Below are 20,212 nucleotides of genomic sequence, written 5' to 3'. Positions count from 1 at the left end.
GAGGCAGCAATAGAACGGAGAGGTTTCCCGCAAGACATCGATATGGCCACGATCGTAGTCATACCCAAAGCTAATCCACAGTCTACCTCCTGCATGGATTACAGACGATCTCCCTTATTAATTCCGAAGTTAAAATAATAACCACGATTCTCACCACCGCCTCAAACAGGCACTGACTATCCTGATACACTCCTACCAGTGTGGATTCATGCCCCGGCACAGCACAAGGCACTGCCTTAGGAAGCTACACGTGCCACTGGCCCACCGGAAACTCCTGCCGCTGTATCTGGCGCTCCTTTTGATAGACTTCAAAAAGACCTTCCATGCGGTGGAGTGGTGTAAAAGAACTGGGCTGGGAGGTTCCCCTTACACCCCGAACCTTGATCCTCGGGTGATGGGGGGCACAAGAGCGGGAAAACCCTTCCTGGGGACAGCTATTATGGTGGCCAGAAGAGACATTGTGGCAAAATGGAAACTCCCTTCCGCCTACGATCTCTCAATGGTGCAAGGGACTGGACTGGTGGGCTGCTCAAGAGCAACCGGTGTATGAAGCCCGGGGATGCCCGACTAAACACAAGAAAATATGGGGCAAATGGTTGGGCCTGTTGGGCTGTGAAGCAACGGAGAGGGGCTCCGATTTGACCTAGGGACTGCTTTGAATATGTGTACCGTCAGTGATGAGTTACATGGAAATAATGTCATGTCTCGGCTGATTATCATCTTGTAAAAAAAACACTGGATGGGTGTTACTACAAGCAGGTATCGGCCCATATTCCAGGGGATTTGTACGAGTGCAATACTCTAATCCCTTGTCCCGGGTGTTGATCAATGGGACCCTCTCGCAGGATTTCCCGATCCTCTGAGGGACGAGACAGGGATGTCCCTTATCCCCCCTGCTTTTTGCTTTAGCAATTGAACCCCTGGCCCCCGTTATCAGGTGAAATGCTCAGATCCAGGGCTGGCGCTGGAATGGTTTTCATGACGAATGTATTGTATGCAGACGACGTCCTCCTGTTTATGACGGATCCGGCACATACCGGCTCTCGGTGTCTCCGGCTCCTTGAGCTATTTGGGGAGGTATCAGGCTGAAGTCTTAACCCGACCAAATCGATCTTAGTTCCCCTTCACAGCTCCAGGGATTGTGTTGATTGGCAATCGAGCATTCCCATCAGACACCTCAGCATCCGTTATCTGGGTAGCGCTCCACCCAGAGTTTTTTTTGTTTTGTTGCATATTTATATAGCGCAAACTCGACCCGAAGGTATTGGAGCGCTTTACATGAGCACCGTATTTACATTACACATTCAGGCACGGGGAGATTAAATGATTTGGTACAAAAGGGGGTGGTGATGGACGGAGCATCAGAACCAATCAAACACTCACACCCAGTCAACAGATCTGGGTTTGATCCATCACCGTTCTTTAGCCCACTCTGCCACCCCAGTTCAGACATGGCCATATGCAAATCAGTCTGACCCTGTGCCTCATGGGAACAGTCCAGACCGAACTGCCAAGCCATGCCTTCCCTGGACCGGAAACAAGCTTCTTAGGACCGGTTTCTGGCATTTCAGCCGTCTTCAGCCAGGCGTGCTTGAATCCAGTGGCAAAGTGAGCAAGGGACTCACGTCTGAGCATACCCTGCCAACTTATGGCAAACAAAGCGGTACCCCCTTTTGTACCGCTTTCTTCGCCATAAGTTGGCAGGGTATGCTCAGACGTGAGTCCCTTGCTCACTTTGCCACTGGAATCAAGCAAGCCTGGCTGAAGACGGCTGAAATGCCAGAAACTAGTCCTAGGAAGCTTGTTTCCAGTCCAGGGAAGGCATGGCTTGGCAGTTCGGGCTGGACTGTTCCCATGAGGCACAGGGTCAGACTGATTTGCATATGGCCATGTCTGAACTGGGGTGGCAGAGTGGGCTAAAGAACGGTGATGGATCAAACCCAGATCTGTTGACTGGGTGTGAGTGTTTGATTGGTTCTGATGCTCCGTCCGTCACCACCCCCTTTTGTACCGCTTTCTTCGCCATAAGTTGGCAGGGTATGCTCAGACGTGAGTCCCTTGCTCACTTTGCCACTGGAATCAAGCAAGCCTGGCTGAAGACGGCTGAAATGCCAGATACTGGTCCTAGGAAGCTTGTTTCCGGTCCAGGGAAGGCATGGCTTGGCAGTTCGGGCTGGACTGTTCCCATGAGGCACAGGGTCAGACTGATTTGCATATGGCCATGTCTGAACTGGGGTGGCAGAGTGGGCTAAAGAACGGTGATGGATCAAACCCAGATCTGTTGACTGGGTGTGAGTGTTTGATTGGTTCTGATGCTCCGTCCGTCACCACCCCCTTTTGTACCGCTTTCTTCGCCATAAGTTGGCAGGGTATGCTCAGACGTGAGTCCCTTGCTCACTTTGCCACTGGAATCAAGCAAGCCTGGCTGAAGACGGCTGAAATGCCAGATACTGGTCCTAGGAAGCTTGTTTCCGGTCCAGGGAAGGCATGGCTTGGCAGTTCGGGCTGGACTGTTCCCATGAGGCACAGGGTCAGACTGATTTGCATATGGCCATGTCTGAACTGGGGTGGCAGAGTGGGCTAAAGAACGGTGATGGATCAAACCCAGATCTGTTGACTGGGTGTGAGTGTTTGATTGGTTCTGATGCTCCGTCCGTCACCACCCCCTTTTGTACCGCTTTCTTCGCCATAAGTTGGCAGGGTATGCTCAGACGTGAGTCCCTTGCTCACTTTGCCACTGAAATCAAGCAAGCCTGGCTGAAGACGGCTGAAATGCCAGAAACTGGTCCTAGGAAGCTTGTTTCCGGTCCAGGGAAGGCATGGCTTGGCAGTTCGGGCTGGACTGTTCCCATGAGGCACAGGGTCAGACTGATTTGCATATGGCCATGTCTGAACTGGGGTGGAAGAGTGGGCTAAAGAACGGTGATGGATCAAACCCAGATCTGTCGACTGGGTGTGAGTGTTTGATTGGTTCTGATGCTCCGTCCATCACCACCCCCTTTTGTACAGATTAAATGATTTGCCCAGAATCACAGGATACGGACGCGACCTCGAGGCTCGAACCCTGGTTTCCTGCACCAAAGTCGGCAGTTTAAGCCGACGGACCACATCCTCTCCTTGACCTGGTCCCTCAATCTGACCCCTTTAGTTAAAAAGACCAGGGATGATCTGCGTAAGTGGCGGAAGCTGCCACTAAACCCGATGAGGAAAACAGTCCTGTATAAAATGATGATGCTTCTGTGCTTCCTGTATGTACTGCAGAACCTCCTGTGCCAGTGGTTTCGGTCTCTCGATAAGCTAATGACATTGTTCCTGTGGGGGTGAGCTAGGCCACGGGTAGCGCTAACCCACTGTCTGGGGGCCCGTATGACTGTGGAATGGGCACGACAAACCTCTTTCTCTACTATATTACGACGCAGCTTCTGATCATTAATGAGTGATTCACTGGTGGGGGGGGGGCGGGGGGGGTCGGACCTGGCCTACCAACTAGAACTGGACGAATTAGGGTTCACTCGGATCCAAGCGATGCTGTACGTGTCACCTACCCCTCGCAACATTCCGTCAGTAACCGTAACAGTCCTTTTGGCTTGACGGGTAGCATTGCCATACACTCTATGTAACACCAAACTTACACTCCAGACACCATTATGGAGAGGTACATGGGTCGGAGATGTGGCAGCCCTTGAAGGGTTTCAAAAATGGGATTTCATTGGCATCTCCCAGCTTGGAGCTGTATGGACGGGAGGTAATATCCCACCTTTCAAGTCTTAGAGTATCTACTCCCTCACCCATACACAATTTTATAAGTACTTGCAGCTTTGACACACCCTGGCTCTGCTCTATCCCCAGGCACTGCAGAATTCAGCCCCTTAGAGGCCAAGCTTCTCATGGAAGCCCTGGGAGAAAGGAGGAGTCTCTCAGATTTACAGATCTCTAGTAAATAACACCCACCAGTCTCGACCAACTACGGTCCTGGTGATGGGGATGGTTGGGTCCCCTTGAGGATGAGGACTGACGGGACAGCCTTATGGCCACTCGAACAACTATCCTCTCAAAGAGGCTGCAATTAATTCAGTTTTACTACCTTCGCTGTGCATATCTCACTCCTAATAGGCTACACCTGGAAGTGTATCTGCAGACATGGTCTTACAAGGTATAGCAAAGTATTGGAAGCGAGTCGTTGTGGAGCTGACAGAGATACTGGGCTGGGAGGTTCCCCTTACACCCGAACGTTGATCTTGGGGGTGATGGAGAGTACGGGAGGCACGAGAGCGGATAAAGCCTTCTTGGGGACGGCTACTATGGTGGCCAAAAGAGACATTGCAGCTAAATGGTAAAACTCCCTTCTGCCTACGATCTCTTTAAGGCGCAAAGGACTGGACTGGTGGGCCGCTCACAAGCAAACGATGTATGAAGCCTGGGGATGGCTTGACTAAACACAAGAAATTATGGGGCAAATGGTTGGGCTTGTTGGGCTAAGAGGCAAAGGAGAGGGCCTTCGATTTGACATAGGGGCTGCTTTGAATATTTGTACCGTAAGTGATGAGTTGCATGGAAATGATGTCATGTGTCGGCTGATTTGCATCTTGTTAAAACCCAATAAAATTGAGTATAAAAAAATAAAGAAGACTGGCCTAAAAGGTTGTGGCAGTGCAGAGAACCACATCCCCTGTCAGTTGTGGGAGCTGTTGTTACAATTCCTAATGCTGGGGTGGTGCTCCAAAGAATACCCAGATGAATTACTGCACAACCAGATCTGGTGTCTGCCTGAAAGCCAGCTTCCCAGAAGTGAGAGTTGCATCACCTGGAGTAGGCTCTGGAGAAAGAGCTGTTTCCCTGTCCTGGAACATCTGGAGACTCCTGCCTAAAAGAAGATGGACAGTGTGAGCCAATCCTACTGGAGGGCTGTCTGTTGGCGTGTGCAAGAGTACTTGACCCAGGTACTGGAGGTTCAACTAACAGACTCCTAAAAGTATGATTGTCTCAGATCCAATCATTATTCCTGAAGTATGCCCGAATGGATAGCCCCGTCAACTCTGCTGTCACAGCTGTGGCACAAGTTTGACAAGCGGTCTGTGCAACAGAAGAAGACACAATTGCCAAGCTGTGACTCTTGCTTAGTGTGCCTGAATACACTTTGCTGCTGTAGGCCATGGCACTTGCACCAAGTGGGCCTGAGCTGTCTGTGCTGCTCAAGAAGAGTCTTATGTTATGCCTTTGGCATGGCCCAAGTGTGCTCGAACTGAGTTTCTTCTTAAATAGTCTCAAGGCACTTGCCCAGTGTGTGCTCAAGTGAACTCCGGCACTATACATTAAGCTGCTACCTTGAGGCTTTCTCTGGTCTGGAATATTCCGTCCTCTTCCACAATTGTCAGTCTTCAGCTATTCTTCATTGTCAGAATGAATGGTCCATGCAAAACTCTTAGCTTGGTATGCTTTGTTAGTGAGAGAATAAAGAAAGAAAGCAAATAAATATTTTCTGTTTTCAATAGTAGGTGAGAAAATCTTTCAGAGTATTTCTAGATTTCAATCTACTCAGGCTCAATCTAAAAGGTTCTCTATGTACCCTCTTAATATATTTCTCTAGCTCATCCCCATCCATGTATTTAACTACTTTAAGTCACTACACAACTATGACCTTAATGTCTATAACCTTGAAAGATTCTGACTGAAAGCTTAAATATATATATAATTGCATCTAGCTCTATTTCCCATAACCTCCAATCTTTCTAAAACAACATTCTCGGGGCGTGGCCAAGATGGCGGAGTGAGCGGTCGCACTCTCCGTGAGCTCCTGAATCCCCAGGCCCTTGGACCGAGAATTTTAGCAGTATCTCCCCCATATCTGCTGGGAGATCGTGGGGAAAGAAGGGGACTACCAGCGACCCGGCGGTGGGACTCAGCGAGACCCCGAACGATATCGCAGGAGGCCGCGGAAGGCAAGCGCGGGACTGAGCAGCAGGGAGGGGCCGAGAGCCGGAGCCTGCCGACGCGGACCACGGTGCGGAGCCAAAGCACCCCCGAGGCTGAGCCGGCGAGAACCTACCCCGATTGACGGAGACACCGGGAGCGGGACTGCCAGAAGACCCTCACGGGGAGAGGTAGACTGAAGACGGCGGGAGGCAGAGCCGAGGCCGGGGCCCGGAGCCACTACACAGCGCGGGGGCGCGGCCTACAGGCGGACAACGAGGTGGAGAGCGACAGCGGAGCCCCGCATCGGAGGCCCTGGTGAGGAGGTACTCTGGCGAGATAGCCTGGGCGGCAGCCGGTCCTGGGCTCCGCGGGGGACACGACGGATGGCCCCGCTAGCCGCCTGACGTCAGAGGAAGAGCGGCAGAGCGGTACAGGGCCCAGTGAGGAGTGCGGAGGAGCGTGGGGGCGAGCACGGCAGGAGAAGAGGTCGAGGTGCACCCGGCGGCCTGGCCAAGGGCCCAGCACGCATCTGCCTGGGGGAGTCGCCCCTGTATTGCTTAGAGACGGACAGTTCGCCTGCCGGAGCAGCCGGTGAGCCCCGGAGGACTGCAACAGCGGAACCGGGCCCGGATCGGGCGATCTAGGTCCCTGGGAGGACACGTGGCATCTTGCGAGGAACGGCCCAGTGAGGAGTGCGGAGGAGCGTGGAGGAGCGTGGGGGCGAGCGCGGCAGGAGAAGAGGTCGAGGTGCACCCGGCTGCCTGGCCAAGGGCCCAGCACGCATCTGCCTGGGGGAGTCGCCCCTGTATTGCTTAGAGACGGACAGTTCGCCTGCCGGAGCAGCCGGTGAGCCCCGGAGGACTGCAACAGCGGAACCGGGCCCGGATCGGGCGATCTATGCCCCTGGGAGGACACGTGGCATCTTGCGAGGAACGGCACAGTGAGAAGTGCGGAGGAGCGTGGGGGCGAGCGCGGCAGGAGAAGAGGTCGAGGTGCACCCGGCGGCCTGGCCAAGGGCCCAGCACGCATCTGCCTGGGGGAGTCGCCCCTGTATTGCTTAGAGACGGACAGTTCGCCTGCAGGAGCAGCCGGTGAGCCCCGGAGGACTGCAACAGCGGAACCGGGCCCGGATCGGGCGATCTAGGCCCCTGGGAGGACACGTGGCACCTTGCGAGGAACGGCCAGGGGCCTGCGGAGGGCGCCACCTGCGTGGCCGGGGGCTGGGTGGAGGACACTAGTGTATCTGGCGAAACTCGGAGTGGACGGTTTCCCCCCCACCCCCCCCCCCCTGGCCAGCGCTGTTCCCTGGGAAGGGCTGCAGAGAGAGAAAGTAGGCCCCACGGACTCGCGCTGCCACCCAGGGGTGAGAGGCAGCAGCACCGGGACTGAAGGCCCGAGAGAGGAGCAGGCTGAGGAGACCCTCCTGCGGGGTGTCACGTCAACGGGCCCGAGAGGTGAGGTGTGGGCTCGGCAGGGCCCTGGCGGTGGTGGGCTGGTGCCGCCCGACCAACCGACGCAGCTGGAGGACGGGAGACCGAAGAAGCGTGGAGCGAGCCCCGTGGCCTAGCGACGCCGGCGGGCAGGTGGAGCACCCGAGACACGGGAGGAGCCGGCCGCCCCCTACCAATGGCGGGCAACAGAAGCAGCAAGAAGGGGGACCGCACTCTCCCGGAGATGCTCAGCAGGAACCACCAGAGGGTGGATAAGGGGCAACCGTCGCCGGGCTCCTCCGGGGGTGCGCAGGAGACGGACGAGAGAGAGAGCCACCGGTGACTAGAGCCTTCATGGAGTCACTCTTCAGCTCCCTTAGGGATGACTTTCAAACGCTGAAACAGGAGGTCGCTGGGGAGATGCGAGAGGTGCGCAGAGAGGTAGACGGCCTAGGAGAGCGGGTGGCTTCCGTGGAGGGTGCTGGTCAGAGGAGGGACGAGGACATTGAGCAGTTGCAGCAGGAGGTGCTGCGCCTCCGAGACCAGCAGCTCGACCTGCAAGCTCATAATGAGGACCTTGAAAACAGATCCCGGCGGACCAACATTCGGGTCCGGGGAGTTCCGAGCGCGGACGAGGGGTCTGATGTGACCAGCTACCTACAGAACTTGTTCAGGGAGATCTTGGGAGAGGCGACGGACTTCCCCATCCGGATTGACAGAGCACATAGGGTGGGCCCGCCGAGACGCACGGATATTCTGGCCTTTCTACCGGACTTTCCACTCAAGGAGCGAATCTTGGCTGAGGCAAGGAAGAAGTCATCCCTGACCTTTCGAGGACACCCAGTGGCTTTGTATCAGGACTTATCTGCCATAACGCTTCAGAAACGCAAAGCTTTCAGGATTGCCACAGACTTTCTGAGGGAGCACAGCACGCCCTACGCCTGGGGGCACCCCTTCCGACTTATCTTTCGGTGGAATGGCACTTTGCACCAACTGCGCTCCCTGCGGGAGACCTGCGGGGTATTGGGCATTCCTGAGACGGAGGAGGATACGGCTACGCCGCACCGGAGGCGCGTTACCAGAGACGGCTGGCAGCGGGTGACGGGGCGGAACTCTTCTGGCCGCACCGGGAGGCCGGACTCACCCACCATCAGGGCTGGCATGGCCGGCGCGGTGCTCGAGGTGGCCAGAGACACCGCCGCTGGTGACGTCGCATTGACGGCGTGAGAACACTCCGGGGGGAGATCATCACAGCTTATTTCACTTTGCAGGTTTGGGGGCTCTGGGGGGGGGGGGAGGGGGTAGCCGGGAGGAGACGGTGGCTGGACGTCCACTTAAGTTACTCACCACAGACTAGTCCCTCGTGGGACTCGGCTGGGACTATGGTTCATTGGGGTTGGAGGACTGGGGAGGGAGGGAGGGAAGGGTGGGGTGTGGGGTTGTTCGACTGTTGTCCATGGGGTTGCTTGTTGGGGTTCGGGGGGGTTCGTTTAGGTTGTGGGGTTGAGGGAGGGGAAGGGAGTGGTTGGGGGTTGAGTGGGAGTGTGGGGGGGGGCTCGGGAGGGGAGGGGGGAACGTCCAGTGCACCACAGGGATTACGGCCGCCTTGGCGGCGCTCTTGAGACGGACTCCGCGCCTGCGGAGGCTCTGCGCTACTTCACCTATCCTTCCCTATGCCGCCTACCACTCTTAAGCTCGTGACACTTAATGTTCGGGGCCTCAACAACCCGGTTAAGCAGCGCGCTGTGTTATCCCTACTAGAAAGCACCCGAGCAGACATCTGCCTCCTCCAGGAGACTCACTTGTTGCCTCGGGACTGCCACAGGCTCCGATCCCACAAATTCCCGACTCAACTCTTCTCTTCTGGCAATGCTAAGACGGCGGGGGTGGCGATTTTGGTGGCCAGGCAGTTCAGGGGAGAGATCTTGCACAACCAATCCGAACAGAAAGGGAGACTGTTAGCCTATAGGTTCAGGGTGGGAGGTATCCACTTCACAGTGGGATCTGTATATAGCCCAAACGAACAACAAGAACGCTTCTTACGCGCAGCTTTGGAAGATGTCACTGCCTCACAGGACAGGCACATTATGAGGGGGTGACCTCATTATGGTCTTTGACTCGGCCCTAGACAGATCCGCGCTTCGCTCTCTGCAGGCGGGGGAATTCTCGACCGGGTGTAAGACACAGCTGGCGGAGCTGGACCTCCACGACCTCTGGCGCCGCATGCATCCTACTGATAGAGACTATTCATACTACTCCCACGCACATAAGACCTACGCGCGCCTGGATCACTTTTTGGTCACCGCGCCGGTATGTGCGATAGCTACCGCGACAGAGATGGGGGTGACTCCCTGTCTGAACACGCTCCGGTCACCGTCGAGCTTCGACTGCCGCCGATCTCGGGTCCACCGCGGGTTTGGCGCCTGCGGGACACATTGATGCATAGGAAGGCAGTAGTCACGCAAGTGACGCATGCCATCCAGGACTACCTGTCCCATAATGCGGATTCCAACACTTCGCAAGCGACACAGTGGGCGGCCATGAAGGCGGTGATACGGGGGGAGTTTATAGCTCTTTCCTCAGCCGACAACAAGGAGCGGCGGCACAAGAGGGAGGAGCTCAACCAGCGGGTCCGCGAATTGGAACAGGTGCACCGCAGGACAGGGGCTCCCCGGGTATGGCGGCAGCTAAAGGAGGCCAGAAAGCTCTTGGCGGCCCTGGACATGGACCGCGCGGAGTACGCGGCTTTGCGCTTACGCCATGCCTACTACACGGGAGGGGATAGATGTGGCCGGCTGCTGGCGAACAGGCTTAGAGCGGCTCGACAACAACAGGTAGTGAAGGAGGTCTCCGACTCCACGGGGTCGATGGTTACGGAGGACACCCATATAGCTGAGGCTTTCCGGGGATTTTATGCGGACCTCTATACGGGGGACCCCCCGGATGCATCGGCGGCCTATTTGGACTCGATTGCCCTCCCCTCCTTGACGCCTTTGCAGGCGGAGCACCTGGACAGGGATATACGAGTTGAGGAAGTGATCTCCGCCATCGCCCGACTTAAACACGGGAAGGCCCCGGGGCCGGATGGCTACACATCTACACATCCCTTTTCTACAAAACGTTCTGTGCGACGCTGGCCCCGCTTCTCACGCGCCTCTTCAACTCCTTCACTGCTCCAGGGGCCATCCCACCGGACCTGCTGCAAGCCTCTATCACGGTCATCCCCAAACCGGGGAAGGACCGGACGCATTGTAGTTCCTACAGGCCGATCTCACTTTTGAACGTGGATCTTAAGCTGTACACTGGGATCCTAGCGGCCCGGTTGGCTCCCCACCTACCGGGCCTTAAAGACCCAGACCAGGTGGGCTTTGTCCCCGGACGGCAGACGGTAGACAACACCAAGCGGATAGTTCACCTCTTAGAAAAAGCATCACGGATCCCAGGGGAGAGAATGATGCTTTCGGTGGACGCGGAAAAGGCGTTTGACCGCGTCCACTGGCCTTTTTTGGAGCAGGTCCTGCGGAAGGTGGGGATAGGGGACAGATTCCGATCATGGATTCTCAATTGCTACAAATCTCCGACGGCAGCGGTACGGGTGAATGGCTACAGCTCCAGAAGTTTTGCCATTGAGAGGGGCACGAGGCAGGGTTGCCCGCTGTCGCCCTTGCTCTTCGCCCTGTACATGGAGCCTTTCGCCCAACGAGTGCGTCATAACCCAGCAGTGAGGGGGGTGCGGTTCGGAGGCTTCACTCATGCCATTAGCCTGTACGCGGATGACGTCATACTGTCGCTGGATGATCCGCTCACTGCCCTTCCGGTGTGTATCGAGGAGCTGGACTCCTTTGCCGCGGTTTCGGGATTCAAAATGAACGTGGGGAAGTCAGTGGCGTTGGACGTGTCGCTCAAGCCAGCTACTAGGACTTCGTTGCAGGACCTCTTCCCGATGCTCTGGTCGAAAGAGTTGGTGCCTTATCTCGGGATTCAGCTGGCTCCCACCTTGCCGGCAATGGTGGCGGCTAATTATGCCGCTTTGGGCAGCAAGATTCGAGAGGAGATAGGCCGGTGGGATCGCAGCGCCTTGTCATGGTTGGGCAGAATAGCTGCCATCAAAATGACTGTTTTGCCCCAGATTTTGTATTTGTTTAGGGCGCTACCATTGCAGCCACCTACGGGCTGGATCCAGCAGACGCAGTCGGACCTGGCGCGTTTCATATGGCGGGGCAAGAAGCCCAGGATGAAAAGGGCGCTCTCTATGCTCACGCCGGAGGCCGGGGGGCTGGGGATCCCGGACCTCCGCAAGTACTTTCAGGCCGTGCAGTTACGTTACTTGGTGGAGTGGAGTAGGTGGGAATCCGACAAGCACTGGCTTTTTCAGGATCAAGCGGTGGCGGGCAGGCCCTTGCAAGAGGTGCCGTTCCTTCGAAGGGCTCACCGCCCGGCGAATCTATATGCCTCCTTCGTCACGCGAGTACCCCTACGGGTCTGGGATGCTACCAACGCTGTGCACGGCCTGACAACATTCCCTTCACCTCTCACACCCTTGCTGGATAATCCGGACTTCACCCCGGGACTGGAGAAGGGGGCCTTCGCTCTCTGGCGGGAGGCGGGGTGTCGGGCCCTGTGTCATATGTATGACCCGGAAGGGGTCATCCCCTTCGTGCGCTTCAGACAGGAGTATGCGCTCCCGGAGACCGAGAGGTTGCACTACCTACAGGCTCGCCACTGGGCGCTGCATCCACAGGTGCGAGAGACGGCTGATAGGAGACTTCTCCCGTATGAGCGATGGCTTCTGACTCGCACGTCCGACGCGAAGCTGATCACCGATCTCTACAAGCTGTTACAAATACCCTCCTCCCACTTCTATAATCCGGGACGGGAGCGCTGGGAGAGGGAACTGGGCAGGTCGCTGAGCCATAGGGAATGGGAGCAGGTGGCATTTAGGGCCAGGCACTCGGCGTACCATATGGGACTCACTGACACGTTCACCAAAGTCTCGACGTACTGGTACTACACCCCGGAGCGCATACACGACATGGATCATAGCAAGGATGCTAATTGCTGGAGGGGATGCGGGCGGGTGGGCACGCTGCTACACATTCTGTGGGGCTGTCCGCTCCTCGACTCTTATTGGAAGGAGGTGATAGACGATATCGATTCCCATTTTGCCACTGAGCTGCCGCGCTTCCCTGCATACATATTACTGGGCCTCCCGAACGGATTGATGTATCCCTTGAAATCCCGCAGGGGTAGACAGATAGCTATTGCACTGGGATCGGCGATGCAGAACATCCTTGCGCACTGGCGCTCCAAGACACTCCCCACGGTCACGGGCTGGCTTCACAGATTATGGCATGTGTTGGGGATGGAGAAATTGTCGCTTACACTGGCAGGGGATATAGAGCAGTTCAATGATCTCTGGCAGCCGTTTCAGTCCCTGCTGGTTACTGAATTCAGGGAACTGACCTGCCCGAGATATCTTCGCCTCCTGCGGCTTACGGCCCTGGAGGAATCTGCCTCTTAATTGGTAATGGGGTGGAGTCCCTCTGGGAGAGACAGGGAGGGGGAGACGGAGTGGATCAGACCTACGCACTGGACAGGGGGAGGGCAGGGTTTGGGGTGGGGGTATGGGAATTAGGGGTGGGGGAGGTTGGTGCGGGAGGGGGGGGGGGAACTGTTTTTGATTGTTACGGCACTGTTCATCATCGAGGGTCACAGCGGACTGCAGTATTATTGGAATGCTCGCTACAGGGCCTCCAGCCCGGCATTGGACTTCGCCGCTGTACTCGTATACTCACGATGTGTCGTATTGTTTGTTTCTATGCATTGCAATAATAATAAAAACATCTTAAACCTAAAACAACATTCTCTTCTTTTCCTAAAAATTTTTTGCTTTTAGAATTAATTATTGTACCTGTCTGCACCTTCACCAGCTCCTTCTTCAAGGCATTAGCAGGTAGGAGCAGATCACCACCCATTTACTTATCCAATTAGGGGCAATCAGGTTGGATTTCTCAACTACATTGCTCAAATACTGCTTGTTTGCTAGTTGCCATGATATCTTCATTCTTAACTGTTAACAAAAATGTGATCTTACTTTCTTGTGATCCTGTTAAGTCCTGACTATCTGGGGCAGAACAGTTTGCGTAATGGTTTCAGTCATTCCCAATCCCATTTTATAAAATATTGTCTTAAAGGGTTGTTCAAGAGTGACCAGAGGCTTTCTTATCTAATTGCTTAAAGATTTATCTAAATGCATTTCTTACTATTCATACATGGCAAATCCCTGGTTCCTCCATATAATCAAATTTAACTGAAATAGTACAACTGTACACAGTTACAATAAAGTATAAGATCGTAGTTATTCATTTGTGAGCTCACCATATGAAATGCCTCTTTAATCTACAGGAACCTAGATACACTAACTAGTCCAAAATTTATGTATGCCACAGCTAAGTACATTAATGTGTTGTGGCCTGCTCCATAAATGCAGGAGGGTTTTCATCAGGATAATGTGCTATACCAATCAAACAGTATTTCAAGTCCACACAGGTGGTAATACAAGTAAAATGTGGTTTTAGTAAATGTTACACCAGGGCCGTTAACTAGAACAGGCAATCAGGATGAGTCTGCAGATGTGGCTGAGGGAGTCCGCTATTGCTGGGTGTGTGAGTTCACTCAAAGTATGTTAAATTCATTTTGGATACTGATTTTTTTTTTCTTGTGTCTAAGGATTTATCTGAATGCCCATGCTGCTATATCATACCTGATGCCATCATCCAGGTACTGCTTATAAAATTGTCACAATATTTCCTCTAACCAGAGATCACTTTCACCTTTTTTCAGTCCCCAACATCAAAACTTGTGACCATCATCTCTTCCAAAAGAGATTAATAAAAATGTTCCTAAGAAATCAGTCGTACAGCTTTCTACGTATGTCCCTACACAAGTCTCTAAATGAACACCCACACTCCTTGGTAGACCTGAAATAGAGCCATGCCTCGTGAATGTTTGCAGTAGTGCATAAAAAAAGCCCATTGACTCCTGTTTACTGAAGGTGAGGTGTTTGTTTTCCCTCCTAATACTCATGCGACTTGCTATTGGTATTCTAGCCTTCACCTCTGGTTTTTTTGGCTATACAAAAGTCATGAATTCTAAATCCTGCCATTTTGTTAATTGATATTGTACTGATTCTATTTTCTGTTTCAGAATTTGCTGTTCACAGATGAAAATGACAATTCGCAAATAAAAATAATTGATTTTGGTTTTGCACGATTAAAACCACAGGATAACCAGCCACTTAAGACTCCTTGCTTTACCCTTCATTATGCAGCTCCAGAGCTCTTGAGTCATAGCGGGTATGATGAGTCATGTGATCTTTGGAGCTTAGGAGTCATTTTGGTGAGTTATATACAAGTCCATTTGTATAGAAATAACATTTCATCTGTATCCGTTTGAGTTGTATTTTTATTTTTTTGCTATCTTTGCAAATAGATGTATGCTTTAATTGCAAAACATGTCTGAAAGGTATGGAATCCTACATTTATCTAAAATGCAATTTTCAATGTTTACTTTTGTCATTTAATAACTGTGTCATGTTCGCTCAAATATTTCCTGAGACATTCTTGATCAGGGATCTGGGAGGGTACAGGTCCTCCCTGAATTTAGGACATTAGGTTTATCTATCAGTGAGTAACTCTGCAAACTGTCATGCCTCCTAGCAGACACATACAAAATAATCAGGAGAACTGACTAGGTTTGACTGGCCTGCAGGAAAGCAAATAAGTCTGATACAGTGGCCATTAAAGTCCAACAATTGAAATAATTAAGAACGAACACTAGCAAAGCCAATCGATCGTGCGTTTGGGACCTACTTTTTTTGCAAGTGGTGTTTAGCGATGCCGTAGAGCACCCCTGTTGCTTTGTAGCATGGCTACAGAGAAAAACCTGTAAAGCGGCCACCCGCGGTATGTTGTAGGTGAACGCACCATGCATGCACACCTACAAATTGGCACAGGGGCTTTTTTTGACTACAGATCTGAAGATAAAGGCAGAAAATACACAGAAGCATTTTTTTAAAAGTGGGGGTGGGGTGGAAGCAATACAGAGGGTGTTGGGGAAGAAAAGCAAATAGGCAAGAAGGAGAATAACGAGAGCTGGGAAAGAAAAACAACTGGGCCAGCAAGAGAGCGATGTGGAGCTGGTAGGTAGTAAAATAGCATTGGCGAGAAACTGATGTAGATGAGGGAATCACCCGACAAACACATCACAGAGGGTACAGGGAAAGCAACGGGTGAGAGAGAGCAGTGTGGAGAAGAGAAGCATGTTAGGGAGACAGCTAGAATTCACATGATCTCTTGTGGAGTGCTTTAGATGAAAGAAAAAAGTAGGTCCCTAAAAGCGAGCAGAGGAAGTGTAAAAGCCAGCCAATCAAAGAGATTGTAAAGCGGCTAAGCTTCGTTGAAGGGACAAACACAAGATGGAAAACGGAAGCCATGAAATAAGAAGCAGACAAATAAAAGTAACAAAGCTACCCAACAGTAAGCATTGGGTAGGATGCAAGCTCCTCTATGATCCCTGTAAGCCCAAAATAAATCTTTTACAATCAGGACTGGCAGTCTTGACCTAAAACCCAGCAGTGGCATACCTGATAGGTTTGATGTTGTCAAGCTATGATGCTTGTGGTGAATGTTCTCATTATGGTTGGTTTTGCAAGCATATGCAAGATGAATGAAACAATTAAATTAAATACAGAATATATTTCACCTCCTCAACATGGCTACTTCTGCTTTCAATTAATTTGATAAAAAATAATGCTCCTAGCAGCTTGGTCTTGAGAGTTATTAAGCACTTTAAATGAAAAATAACATAAAAAGACAGACATGAAAGGAGAGCTGTAAAAGGAGTAAGGGCAAAAGAGAAAATTAATGTCCCTCCTGCCCTTGCACTGAAGAACATGCAGTTTCAGATGAATATGCACATGTGAACAGGAAACATGTTGTCACTCTAATGTATGTGTATCCTAGCATTTTTCTTATTGAGCTGCCTGGCAGACTACTAAAGCTGTCAGGACAGGCCTTAAATGGAGGAAGAAAAGAAAACAAAAAGGGAAAGAAAAAAAGGAAAGAAAAACAAAGTGATACGAAGTGAAAGGCAAGAAATAGAAAGGATAAGGGGAACAGTGGGAGCAGATGGAACAAAAAAATTAAAGTGAAGGAAATACAGTAACAAGGTCAGGCAGAAAGGAAGAGCGGAGAAATACATTGAGAGAAAGTCACAGAAATATATAGATAGAAATGAACAGAATCGAAGAGGACAGGACTAAAAGAGAAATTAGTTAAACAAGGAAAACAACGTTAAAGGCAAATGCATAAAGAGAAAGAAACTAATACAGAACTAAGTGAAAACAAATTAGAGAAAAGAAGACACAATGACAATAAATTAAGTGATTATATATATATATATATATATAGAGGGAGGGAGAGGGAGGGAGAGAGGGGGAGAGGGAGATAGATATAGATAACAAGCTATAGCCACAGTATGTTTCAAAAGACAGACACAAGTGGCAGGCTGGCGAGAAGCAAATGAGTGAGAGAAGAAACAAATGAGTGAGCTGAGAATCCAGGAAGGATAGAGATAAGAAGAAAACTGCGAGTCTTAAAGGTGAGAAAAAAACAGAAATGAAGATAACGAGGACATTTTCAGATTTTGATTAGACAATGGCAGAGGGGGAGATAGGTGACATTAAGTTAGAATGTAGACTTGAGAGCGTTAAAGAGTTAGAAATAAGAGGGACATTGAGAGATGAAGGTGAGAGAATGCTAGAGTCGGTAATAAAGGAGAAATCTGAGATTGGACATAAGCATTGGCCAGGGGTAAGGATGGAGAAAAAAAGGAAAACTGTGTTAGTTTAGTAATTTGATAGTATGAATTGAGGAGAACGACAAAATACTCGAATGTTCAAAAACAAACCTATTGTTGTTACTTTTGACAGTACACAATGCTGTCAGGACAGGTACCTTTCCAGTGCCTTGAGAAAAGCTTGACCTGTACCAGTGCGGAAGAAATAATGAAGAACATTAAAAAGGGAGACTTCTCCTTTGAAGGTGAAGCATGGAGAACTGTGTCTCCGGAAGCAAAAGATTTAATAAAAGGTACCCTGAAATGTTTTGCATGATCTTTACAAGAATTAAAATGAAAAAATGCATTTGCAAACCTTTGATTACACGTCAAGGGATATTCATTATTCTTTATAATGGTTGGGATATTCATTGAGGTTGGTTGAAAACTCAGTACAGATAATAATCAAAAGCTAATGGAAGTCCCAATCTATTTTTTAATAACACTTTTCACAACAATTTCAGCATCGGTTACATTCGGAAAATGTGATCCTAACCCTTCGTGAAAGAAAAATTTAATTGAAAACGTTTATACTGGCCACCACAGGATCAGAGATGCCAGGTTGGTGACGACCTGTATTATTCTGTGAGGTTTGTCTTCCTATTAAGGGGTGCGAGATCTTCACTCTCAGCGGGACGTCCGTGTTGGAGGTGCACCATCCAAACTAAGTTGGGCACTACAAGGCATACCCAGAGCTTGGAGAGCCGATTTTTTTCGCACCCCTTAATAGGAAGACGAACCCCACAGAACAATACGGGGCGTAACCAACCTGCCCGCTCTGATCCTGTGGTGGCCAGTATATATGTTTTGGATTTAATTTTTCTTTCACGAATACGCAAACCTGCAGAGTGGCTACTTAACCCTGAGGTCCTGACGAATGCCCCTTGATCCCTACATGGGACCTACTTAGGGCATAAACATGTTGACCCTTATGAGGGATATATTTGATTAATCCCCAGTCCTCTTTTTAACTCTATCCCTGAGGCCACCCAATAAAGATTAAGCGGACCCCCGGAGATAGTTTTATTCTTCACCAAAATCACACTTTCTTTGCACTCTGCCCCTCATTCACCTTTTTTCACTGCTCATCTTAAGACAACACCGTAGCTCCTTCCCTTTGTAGAGTCATAGCCCACACCTTGGTGTGAGGAGGGAACCCAAATGATGAAGCATGTCACCAAACGGTGAGTGAGGGATCTCGTCCGGAAAGGATTTCTCCTTCTCCCTTCTTTTGTCTGTCCTGGCATCATACTATTCTCACTTTTCTCACTTCAAGCTAGATGAACATTGTGTGATTTTTGTCATTGTTTTGGAGACCAGTCCTTCTTGGCTTTTCAGATCCCGTCCGAACCTGTGTGTGAATACCAACATTTCTAATTATACTAGGCTCTCATTTATAATAAATCTTAAAATAGTCCCAGGTTTTATTTATAAATGTGCTCTGTTTAGGCCAGCCTTTAAATCTCATTAGGGCTGCACTTTTGCGTATATATCATTGTTCTAATTCAGCTCTTGCTCTCTTAATTGCATTAGTTTCTGAGAAAAAGTCTTGAAAATTGCTTAGACAAATTTACTTTTATGCATACATTCTTTTTAACAAAATGGTGCTGCAGACCAATTCATATTTTATTTCTGCTCCACAGCCTATATTTCCAGCTGAGGGTCAATGAGATTGTGCACAGTCTGACAATCTCCACTTGACCACATTTTGAGTTCTAGATCAAGGATTAGTTCACAAACCCTCCTCCGGGTGGGTAAAGCTATGGTATTTAACTCATAGTTAAGGAATCTGCAGCTAGATGTCTCTATCAGATGAACAAGTTACTTGCCTTCTTTAACGTATTATCTGGTAGAGACACAGTCTAACAGCAGATTCCTTGATACCCTGCCCATCCTCCCCACTCTGCGAACGACCTATGAGCTAAAGGTTATACCCTTTTTCAGTACTGGTTTTATATACCAGTGATCACGGTCTCAAGTAATGTTGGGACTCAACAGACCAATTGGGTTTGCCACATCGATATTGTTTAGATGTTGCCATACCATCCATTTCCAATAGTGAGTAATTGGTATAGTGGGGGGTGTTTTCTCTATTAACCTGGATTAAACAGGATTCTCTTCTACCCAGTGTGCAGTGTTGATTAATTTGGTTCTTTCTTTGAAAGTTTTTGTCTAGTATTATCATACCTTCTATTGGCACTGTCACTGTCCCACGTAGTGGTGTGATTCAACAAACAGCTTGGTGTTGTTTTTTATAGGTTTTGTTTGGATATTACATGCCATTTATTACTGTTGGTGTTTTCCCTTGCATGCTGGTTGTGCACCAGGGTGCAGGGTTTCACGCAGCCCTGGGTTTCGTTGATTTTTTTGGGGTTTTCTTTGAAATCCATGTCTGGTATTAACATATCATTTGATGTTTTTTCTTTATTAATGTTTCAGAGATTTTGGAACTTTTTAGCACACTGTTTCCACAACCAGTTTCTATAGTGGCTCTGCGTTCTGGCGTGGAAACTTTCACAGAAAAAAACTGACATACGCGTGCTGGAGGGGACTTGTATGTCTCCACTGACGTCATGACCAGAGTCAATGTCATCACAGAGCCCTAAGGTGCCGTCCCCCGGCGCGCAGGATTACTGCTGAAAAATGTCCGATCCAGTCTGACTGGGGAGAATTCCTAGTTAAGGAATTTGTGGCTAGACTATGTCTCTACCAGATAATACATTACTGACGATAAATAACTTGTTCATTGGGTGTTTGCGTCAGAGTGTGGTTTACTGGAGAGGAATCTTATGACATCACTGACTTCTCTTAGGGGGTCCAATGGGTTCTGGACTGCACTGCCGATCTTGGTTTTAGACAGGATTGCCTTGTCGAAACTGATCAGGCTACTGAAACTGCTATAGTTTTTTCACCACTCTTCCCATACAGATCCTTAAATCAGTGTTCTGTGAAATAGATAAAATGCCGGTGAT

The 20,212-nt window shown here is 50.4% G+C and overlaps 1 protein-coding gene across 2 annotated transcripts in view; it reads left to right on the top strand.

Moving 5' to 3' along the window:
- RPS6KA5 (ribosomal protein S6 kinase A5) overlaps window positions 1–20,212 on the top strand; it is a 543,858-nt gene that overhangs the window by 483,293 nt on the left and 40,353 nt on the right. For both annotated transcript variants that reach the window (XM_085626532.1, XM_085626531.1), the window contains 2 exons: window positions 14,550–14,741; window positions 17,335–17,494. In XM_085626532.1, the coding sequence (XP_085482658.1) occupies window positions 14,550–14,741; window positions 17,335–17,494 (352 nt within the window). The remainder of the gene's footprint in view (window positions 1–14,549; window positions 14,742–17,334; window positions 17,495–20,212) is intronic.

This window comes from Triturus cristatus, chromosome 9, assembly GCF_964204655.1.
Source record: "Triturus cristatus chromosome 9, aTriCri1.1, whole genome shotgun sequence".
NCBI lineage: Eukaryota > Metazoa > Chordata > Amphibia > Caudata > Salamandridae > Triturus > Triturus cristatus.
The sequence above is the reverse complement of the archived record's forward strand: the minus strand, read 5'-3'. Positions and strand labels throughout refer to the sequence as shown.